This window comes from Globicephala melas, chromosome 20 (assembly GCF_963455315.2).
Source record: "Globicephala melas chromosome 20, mGloMel1.2, whole genome shotgun sequence".
In the NCBI taxonomy this organism is placed as follows: Eukaryota; Metazoa; Chordata; class Mammalia; order Artiodactyla; family Delphinidae; genus Globicephala; species Globicephala melas.
In genome coordinates, this window is record NC_083333.1 from 35012439 (window position 1) to 35022753 (window position 10315).

A 10315-nucleotide genomic window follows, 5' to 3' on the forward strand; every position below is an offset into this window, starting at 1 on the left:
CACTTCTCTGCAGTCCAGAATTCTCCTGACTCTGCGAAGTGGATGCAGAAGTGGATGCATGTTTTTGCTGTCGCCAGCCTGAAGTGGGGAGTGGGAAGGGGTGAGGGGTTCCCGAGTGGTGGGAGCTGTGATCAGGCTGGGCCACTTGGGTTACTGGTTCTTTTCTTTTTTTTTAGTTATTATTTTTAAATTTTTTGACCTCTCTGCACGGCTTGTGGGATCTTTGTTCCCCTGACCAGGGATTGAACCCGGCCCTCCGCAGTGAAAGTGAGGAGTCCTAACCACTAGACCACCAGGGAATCCCGGGTTACTGGTTCTTGTTGCCACTGAGGGTTGGCCCTGTAGGTCTGTTGCATTCCTGTGGACAGGTGCCCTCTCTGTGGGGGACACAGAGGTGCAGGTTCTTTCAGATCATCCAACCTCCAGTATTAACTCACTCCCCGTGCTCCGTTCTCGGGCTTCCCAGGTCCAGCTCGTGGTGGTCAGTCATTCCCAACCTCACACCTGGCCACTACTGGGGGTCTGAGCAGAGCCAGGACCTGCTGCCGTCACCCCCACTTCCTCCCTGTCTGGCTGCCACTGTCTGGAAGCAAATCATCTTATTTAGCCTTCAGTTCATAAAAGGCCTTTATTTCCTTCTGACAGTAAAAGTTACTTCTCAGGCACCCACTCTTCTAACAAAGATGGCACTCAGTGCTTGACGGTGACTTCATACGGTGATATTGGTGGCAATTTCTTTCACTAAAGAACCCCACAAGTTTAATCTCTGGTGGGATGACCCTTAACGCCAGAATTTCTGCTAAAGGGAATCAGAGGTTTCGTTTTTGACATTTCCCAGGAGTATCTCATCCATCCTGGCCTGAGCAGAGGGTGGAGCTGGGTTCCCGAGAACTGTCATGCCCAGAAGATGGGGGGTCTTTAGAAAAGCTGACGTGTCTGGGGCATTTCTGTGTGTGGAACTTTCAGCTGGGGCAGGAAGCCTGCAGACCACAGCTTGGATACAAAGACAGCAAAGGAAACCAGAAGAAGTGCTACTTAGAGCTGTTAGTAAACGTTGCTAGGAGTACCTTAGCAAGGCCCCGGAAAAGGATCATAGTCTGTCAAAGATTACACAACAAATCAGCTATGAAGTCTCAAGTGGAAAAAGAAAAAGTTCGTCCATGGACCTGGCACATTCCTTAGGGCCCAAATCATGGCAAATCCACATTGTTATGGTCCACAATAATTCACCATATCGATAAGCTTGATAACAAGAAATATGGTCAAACAAACGGTAAGGTTAGGCTTTCTGTTGTCTAAGAGCTTTACACTGATAATCTCATTTAATCCTTATGAAACCTCTATGAAGTGTGCAGAGATATTATTAAATATGTCACAACCAGTAGAGTAATATATATGTCAATGCATGGATCAGATATTTAAAAATATATTCCACCACCCCTAGTTTATCTCTAAATAAACTAAGTTATGTTATAAAACTGCTCAACAAGTGATATAAATTTTTGAGCAAATCTTTAATAAATTATTCTCATAATTTCCAAAATTTTGTTGATTTTTAGAAATAGTTGGTATGGTGTTTTGAAACAGGGCTCACGTTCCAGGATGATTGGACATGGGGAACTGCCTTGAATTTTTCCAGTGAATTCCTTGAAACTGGTGGCCATTGGATAATGTGTAATCTCGATAAATTGAGAATTTCTCTTCACACCAGTTGTTCCTGGTGTTAAATCCTCAACTCCTGATGAACAAAAACAATGATAAAATTTTTAAGTATTCCAACCCTTATAATGTTGTTTGAAATTTTTCTGTATCCAAAATTTCTGTTACCTTATATTTCTAAATCACAAAAAATCATTTAATCCATTGGTTTAATTTCACTTATCCTTCCACAGAACTTTACAAATACCATTTAGTAGTGTCAGGATTCTATAAATTTAAATGACTTTAGAATTCATTTATTTTCACTTTTGCCCTCAAATAACAAATGTATTTTTATGTAATAATTTATTTTAAGTATTATATTTTCTCTTGGAATTGATACTTCGTTTTGTGACAAGAAGTCATGCCATATTTCTTCATTGTTATAGCATCTTCCACTTCTCTTTCATTTACCAAACTAACCTTGTAAATCTGAAAGTATTAAAATCTCCACATGATAATAAAACTATAGATTTATAATTTTAAAAATTCCACATGAAAAGATGTTCAACGTCACTAATCATCAGGGAAATGAAAATCAAAACCACAATAAGATATCTCCTCACACCTGTCAGAATGGCCATCATCAAAAGGACAACAAATAACAAGTGTTGGCAAGGATGTGGAGAAAAGGGAACCCTCATGTGCTGTTGGTGAGAATGTAAACTGCTGCAGCCACTATGGGAAACACTATGGAGGGTCCTCAAAAAACTAAAAATAGAACTGTCATACAATTCAGCAATTCCACTTCTGGGTATTTTTCCGAAGAAAACAAAACAATAATTCAAAAAGATATAGGCACCCTTATATTCATTGCAGCATTATGACAACAACCAAGCTACAGAAACAACCTAACCCATCCATAGACAGTTGAATGGGTAAAGAAGATGTGATGTATATACACAATGGAATATTACTTGGCCATAAAAAAGAATGAAATCCTGCTGTTCGCGACAAACTGGATGGACCTAGAGGGTATTATGCTAAGTGAAATAAGTCAGACAGAGAAAGACAAATACCGTATGATCTCACTTATAGAATATAATATTACAAGCCAATTGTACTTTAATTTAAAAATATAAATAAATAAAAGTATTAAAATTTCTGTTAGAATATCCCTAATTAAGCATAAAACTCCCTAAAATGTTTCCTTTTCCAAAGATTTTACCATTTCCGTTAAAATGACCAGGCTTCATAGTTTCCAGACTGTGCGGCTGTAGCACCGCAAGTTCTCCATAAGGTCCAATGGCCTTCCAGTTTTCATTGTCTCAGTTCCCAAGTCTTGAGATATATTACTTAATTCTCTCTGATGTTTATTTGATGAAAGAAGGTAAATTAAAAGTTTGTCAGGCTTCTTCCTCTTCCAGAGATGGTATCTAGAGGCATTCAGGGTGATCCAGCATTTGACATGCCATCATAGGCTGTTCCATGATACAGCCTCTAACAAAACCAGGCTGTCCCAAACCCCTGGTAACAGAATTGTTTACCTTTATACCAAGAAGGTTGAGAAAGCACCAAAATTCGCATGTGGTGTGCCCAGACTGACTTTGAGGAGTTCGTGCCATGAGACCTAGAGTTCTCATGAGGTTGTCTAAAACAAAACAACATGTCAGCCAGGCCTGTGGTGGTTCCATGTGTGCTAAATGTGTCCGTGAGAGGATCAAGCGCGCTTTCCTCATTGAGGAGCGGAAAATCGTTGTGAAAGTGTTGAAAGCACAAGTATGGAGTCAGAAAGCTAAATTTAAAAAATGAAGCTTTGGGACTTCCCTGGTGGCTCAGTGGTTAAGAATCCACCTGCCAATGCAGGGGACACGGGTTCGATCCCTGGTCCGGAAGATCCCAGATGCCGCGGAGCAACTAAGCCTGTGCGCCACAACTACTGAGCCCGCGTGCCTACAGCTTCATGCTCCACAACAAGAGAAGCCACCGCAATGAGAAGCCTATGCACCGCAACGAAGAGTAGTCCCCTCTGGCCGCAACTAGAGAAAGCCTGTGCGCAGCAACGAAGACCCAAAGCAGCCAAAAATAAATTAAAATTACAAAAAAAGAAGCTTTTTTGAGTATTAAAAAATTTTTTTTAAGTTTGTCAGGAAAATACTTTAAGATTGACATGATTCACATCTTTAATTACATCACTCAGAGGTGACTATAGAGGGTTCGACACCACCTGTCTGAGGACGGGTTCCTGAGCAACAGAGCCTGAGATGAAATTCTTGAGCATGTGATTTACCAAGGGAGTGATTGAAGGAGAAGGGAAGGGCACTGTCATGTAGAACAGGACCCGGGAAGCAACTAAGCAAAGATGAGGGTTCAGCTGAACTTGACGCACTGTCTGCTCCCATGGGGTGATGTGGGGTGTGAGTTGTGCCATGGGGTTTGGTCCATCTTGTGGCCAGGGAGCTGGGTTTTTACACCTCCCCTCCGTTGTTCAGTCGTTATCACGGGCCTGGGGGGGGATGTGCCTAGGACCACTCAGGCATCTCTGGACAAGCTGTCCTCCAGGGAGGATGAGCCACTCCACCCAGTCTGGAGGAGGGGAGTGGGGCCTGCCCGACAGCATTTGTCTAGAAACAGCTTCTAAAATCTTGGCTGAAACTCCAAATTTCCCAGACTTCCTCTCTACCCTGCTCTAGTATTCCTACTCTGTACAAAACCCGGTAAGATTTTCATGAAACATCATGGAAACCATGTTTCTCAAGCACGGACAGTAACATTTGGATATAGTATTTCACATGTTCCTTCCCCTTTAAGAGATAAACAAAAACAAGTGACTATTTTTGAAGACTTGAATTTTACATTTTAATTTAAAAATATATGTTAGGGAAATAGTTTCAAAATTTTTTTCTTATTTCAATAGTTACATTTTACACCAAGTAGGACCATTAATTTAGGTCACAGTGATACACCCATGCTTTTTTATTCTTTTTTGAAATTCATTAATTTCATGTCTAAAAATACTTAACTGTTTAAAACTATACACTAGATTGTGTTAAAAATTCTGATAGCAGTTTCTGAATATTCTCACTTGCTTTATAGATATAATTTTGATGTTTACATTTCCAGAATTTTTATTATTTCAAAAACCTACGTGAAACAGATTTAAGGTATTCTTTTCATTATTTTGCTCACTGGGTTTGTAGAATTTATCAGAGCAATGAGCTTTGCCAGAAAAAGATTACCATCCTGATGAAATATATTTAGTATTTTCAATTTTTTACATCATAACATCTGAGCCCCATTTGTTCACAGCACAACTTTTAAAAAAAAATTGTTTTATTTATTTATTTTTGGCTGCATTGGGTCTTGGTTGCTGCACGCGGGCTTTCTCCAGTTGCAGCGAGCGGGGGCTACTCTTCGTTGCAGTGCGCGGGCTTCTCACTGTGGTGGCTTCTCTTGCTGCGGAGCACGGGCTCTAGGCGCGCCGGCTTCAGTAGCTGTGGCACGCAGGCTCAGTAGCTGTGGCACATGGGTTTAGTTGCTCTGCGGCATGTGGAATCTTCCCGGACCAGGGCTCGAACCCGTGTCCCCTGCATTCGCAGGCGCATTCTTAACCACTGCGCCACCAGGGAAGCCCCCGCAGCACAACTTCTGAGTCCTGTTCATATTTTTTGTTAGAATAATTAAATTGGTTTTCATTCCAGAAATAGAAATCATTTGCTTTATTTTGTACTGCTTCTTGTACAGTGTAAAAAGACATTCTGGGCTGTTCTGATTTGAGCAGAAGATGTTCTGGGCTGCAGTTCACTATTCATTTCACTTCTGATTTGTTCCCACAGATTCTGTACTTGGTTGAATAGTGACCCCTAGACTTCATACCCACCCAGAACCTTAGAATGTGAGCTTATTTGAAAATGAGGTCTTTGCAGACATAATTAGTTAAGTTGAAGTCATTCTGGTATCCTTATAAGAAGGCAGCTTTGTGATTCATCGTAGGGGTTAGGGCTGGCAGGGACTCCACTTGTTCTCCAGTTCTCCTGCATCAAGATGGCTGGGCTGCTGCTGAGGAGGGGTCTCCATCCCTGGGCTCTGGAGTGATGTCAACTGACCCCCTACCCCCTCTCAGGGAAAGGGGGTGCTGAGGATTCTAGGAAGATCCAGTCAGTTCACAGGCCAGTTGCCAGCCTCACCCTCCTTGTCCTGATTCTTCTTGGGACTTGCTCTACCTGCCCACAGCTGTGAATAGTGAGCTTTGGTGTCCATTCCTGGACTGGGCTGGTGACCGCCCAATTGTGGGGGTCACCACTCAGGAACAACACCATATGAATGGATTCACCAGGGCCTTTTCTACCTCTCGGAGCTTGCTGTGCTCTCATCTAGAGTGTTTCAAGGACCAACGGCAAGGATCTAGCACTTGCTGAACATCTCCTGGCCAGGGGTCAGCCCATCAGATGGGCCAACTCACTCCATCTTCATAATAACCCTATGGGTTGTTCTGTTTCACAGATGGAAAAGCCGTTCAGGAACAGAGCTAGGTCTCCAGCATAGAGGCAGATCTGGAATATTAACCAAGATTTCTAGCCACACTGAGCTATGGCAGATTGTCATTAGAAGACTAAACACGTCGCCCCCCTCCCCTACATGATCAGTGAGGGGATCACAGGCCCACCCTCAACAGAAAATTCACTTTAGCGTGTGTTTGACCCCTTATATACTTGGAAGAAATTTGCAGCGGCTTTTACAACACCAGCTAACATCAGAATTCCTGCGTTCGCATCCAGAGCTGTGATGTGTAGACCTAGAATCTTCCATCTAGAGCTACAAGTGTGCAAAGGTAGGAGCCCAGGGGCATCCATGCAGTTTTGCCTGTAATCATGAAAAATCACAAACACCTAAATGCCTATCCATTGGGAACAGGTTGTTTAAATTGTAGGATGTTTTTGACATTCTGTTCATTTGTGAAACAGCTTTTTTGTGTGATGTAATTCACATACCATAAAATTTAAAGTATAGAGTTCAGTGGTTTTTAGTATATTCACGAAGAGGTGCGACCATAGCCACAACCTAATTTTAGCACATTTTTATTACCCTGTAAAGAAATCCCATACAAGATATTTTGGAGGCATTTTTTTAAAAAAGAAGTAGTTCTCTGTGTATTTAAATGAAAATATATGCATGATGCGCAAAAGGTTATAAAAAATCACGTTGCAGAAAATATATAAGATATCCCATCTATTTATAATATATATCTAAACATTTTTTTTTAATATTTATTTATTTTGGGGGGCTGCATTGGGTCTTCGTTGCTGTGCGCGGGCTTCTCTAGTTGCAGCAAGCGGGGTCTACTGTTCCTTGCAGTGCACGGGCTTCTCATTGCAGTGGCTTCTCTTGTTGCGGAGCACGGGCTCTGGGTGCATGGGCTTCAGTAGTTGTGGTGCGTGGGCTCAGTAGCTGCGGCTCGCGGGCTCTAGAGCACAGGCTCAGTAGTTGTGGCACACGGGCTTAGTTGCTCCACGGCATGTGGGATCTTCCTGGACCAGGGCTTGAACCTGTGTCCCCTACATTGGCAGGTGGATTCTTAACCACTGTGCCACCAGGGAAGTCCTAAACATGTTTATATGTTTGTTCATTCATTCATTCATTCACTTATTTGTATATGCATAGAGCACTCTGTCTGGAGAAAGGAATGAGGAAGTTTTATTTTAAATACCTTTTATATAGCATTAAAAAACATTTTATTTTGGTTGTACTGGATCTTAGTTGTGGCATGCGAACTCTTAGTTGTGGCACGCATGTGGGATCTAGTTCCCTGACCAAGGATGGAACGCGCATCCCATTCATTAGAAGGCGGATTCTTTTTTATTTATTTATTTATTTATGGCTGTGTTGGGTCTTCGTTTCTGTGCGAGGGCTTTCTCTAGTTGTGGCAAGCGGGGGCCACTCTTCATTGCGGTGCGCAGACCTCTCACTGTCACGGCCTCTCTTGTTGCGGAGCACAGGCTCCAGACGCGCAGGCTCAGTAATTGTGGCTCACGGGCCCAGTTGCTCCGCGGCATGTGGGATCTTCCCAGACCAGGGCTCAAACCCATGTCAGCTGCATTGGCAGGCAGATTCTCAACCACTGCGCCACCAGGGAAGCCCCTTATATAGCATTTTTATGCTATATATTTTATACAGTATTTTTACATCAGTGCTGTGTTTCTACTAGAAATAATAACCAAGGGTGAAATAAGCAATGAGGGTGTCCACAGCTGATAAAGAAGTGTTAGAAGTGATTGGTACAAATTTAAAGGTAAAAAAAAAATGATTTTTTTGTGTGTCTAACCTAATATTCCATTAGATGGTGCCATTGTAAAATTTCTGTAATTTCAAATGGGCCATGGAAGGACTGGGCACACCCATTAACTGTTTCTGCCCGTAAAGACTTATTATTGTTGTTGCTTGCTTTTCTTTTAAGTCACTTGAAAAAGAAAAAAGTTGAAGCCCCCTTCAGTAATACCCTATTAGTTCAAGCCAATGGGGGTAAATGAAATGAGGTACTTATTAAAGGAATTTAATCATTAGATGAAAAATACTGTCAAATGCATGTAAAACGGGCACTTGGGGACAAGTTATTTTCTCTCAGTCCTATAAAAATTCGCCACTGATACTCTGATTACCAGAAGTGCAAAATGTTGTCTGCTACTTTGGAATTTTCCATATTCCTGAGCAGGCTGGGATTCCTACCTTTTCTCCAACGACAACTCCTCCATTACTTCTCTGTCCTAAATCTCATTACTGGGAAGATTTTACCCATATAGTAATAGCATTTACTAAGTAGTTAAAGGTTTTTCTGTTTTGTATTTATGTATATATGTATTTGATCAATTGAAGTTCTTAATAGACAAAGGGACAGCCTTGCTGAGTTGATATAACTCCAGGCAAAAGCTGGAGGAACTTGAACTGGGTGGTAGAAGCAAGGGCCCTGGGGCCAGCCTGGCACTGTGGGCAATGACTGTAGCTGTACCGAACTCACGGGACTGAGCCACAGTGCATGTAACTCACATGTCGCACTACAACAAACACCAGTTACTATCATCGGCATTTTATTCAGCATGTGCCGCTGTATCTTCAGACAGCCACTTGGATTCTCTTTCACTGACCTACCCGTCGCTCACCCCGGAACGCACAAGTTGAGCACTCCTGGCCTGGGTTTACCTCTGGGCTGACAGTTACGATGCTCACAAGTGCTCCTCTTCCCTGCTTGAAATGCCCCAAATCACCTTGTTTATATTGTTGGTGAGCTAAGTAAGGGGACTTTTAGTTTTACAGGTTTACAAATCATTATGGAAGCATCCACTTTTGGGGGCCAGTTTTCGTGAAATCCTCGGTACTGAAACGGTACCACAGAAGTAAAGAGCACAGAGTGGAATGTTGATGAGTCCTTTTAATTCAGAAAAGAGTCAGTTTGCAGATCTCAGATGGGGTGAATCTGAAGAACAAATTACCGTAATTTTGACAGTTGGTCAGAATTTGGTACCCAGATTGCTTACAGCCAGACCTACCAGCAGGTGGCTTCGTCTGTACTAGGGACAGGTGCAAATGAGCCAGTTCTAAAAGGGGAACAGGCTCTTACCGGATCGCAAAATGCAATTCTGTAGACAAACCCCATAGATATAGGAAAATTAATTTTATCGGAGGAGGTGAAAAAAATTCTGTCCCGTAAGAGGGAGAGAAGAGGAATTGTTCTCTTTGCTTTATAATGGTATTAGTGTGTGTTGTGTGTGTGTGTTGGCAGGTAGGTGCATACTAGGCTTACGTTCTTTAGATGGTGACCTCCTTGAGAGCAGGGAAGTGTCGTACTCATTGCCCCCCACCTCACCCACCCAGCCCGTGCAGGGCATTCAGTGCCCACCCACCTGATGAGAGTTGAATTGCTGGGTAGCAATTAGCAAGGAATGACTTTAGGTGGGGGTGACTTTAGTGTTTGGAGCTCCCAGCAAGTGGAGGCCTGCTCCAAACTCCAAACTCCCTGGTTTGCCCTACGGTGTTTCTCGCCCTGAGGTCTTGTCCTCTTTCAGGCCCCAAGCCCCAGGAGAACAAAGCTGTAGTGACTGTTTAGATTTCCTATACTGGCGATTTCTATGGGTTCCTGGGCTGGTGGGTTTTTTGGGGTTTTGTATGTGTGTGTTTGGTTTTTTTTTGCTAGGGGTGAGAGTGGGGAGGGAATGGAGAGGGTGTCCAGAAGGAAAAACTGTACTTTTCTTTAAGCGCCAACATTATTCTAGGCACTGTGTTAAATTTAGTAGCTAAGCGTAACTTACATGCCATAAAATTCATGCATTATAACTGTATACTTCAAAGACTTTTAGTTAGGATCCGGCGATCCTAACTGCTAGAATGCCCAGTTAAATTTGAATTTCAGGTAGACAACAAACTTTTTTAGTGTAAGTATGCCCCCATAGGAATATTTGGGATACACTTATACTAAAAAGATTATTTGTTGCTTTTTTGAAATTCAGATTTAACTGAACAGCCTATATTTTTATTTGCTAAATTTCAAAACTCTTCGTAAATATAGAGAGTTGTGCAACCATCACCACAATCTGGTTCTAGAGCATTTCCATCACCCAGAAGTTCCCTCTTGCCCATTTGCCATCAATCCCTAATCCCTCCCCAAGTCCCAGGTAGCTAATGGTTT

General features: G+C 42.5%; 1 protein-coding gene across 1 annotated transcript; it reads left to right on the forward strand.

Annotated features, from left to right (window-relative positions):
• Positions 1-2603: 2603 nt before the first annotated feature.
• LOC115845439 (large ribosomal subunit protein eL34-like) lies at positions 2604-3450 on the forward strand. Its single transcript, XM_060291228.2, is given in 3 exon segments — positions 2604-2673; positions 3049-3229; positions 3231-3450. Coding segments are annotated over 3 exon segments (471 nt in total).
• Positions 3451-10315: the final 6865 nt, after the last annotated feature.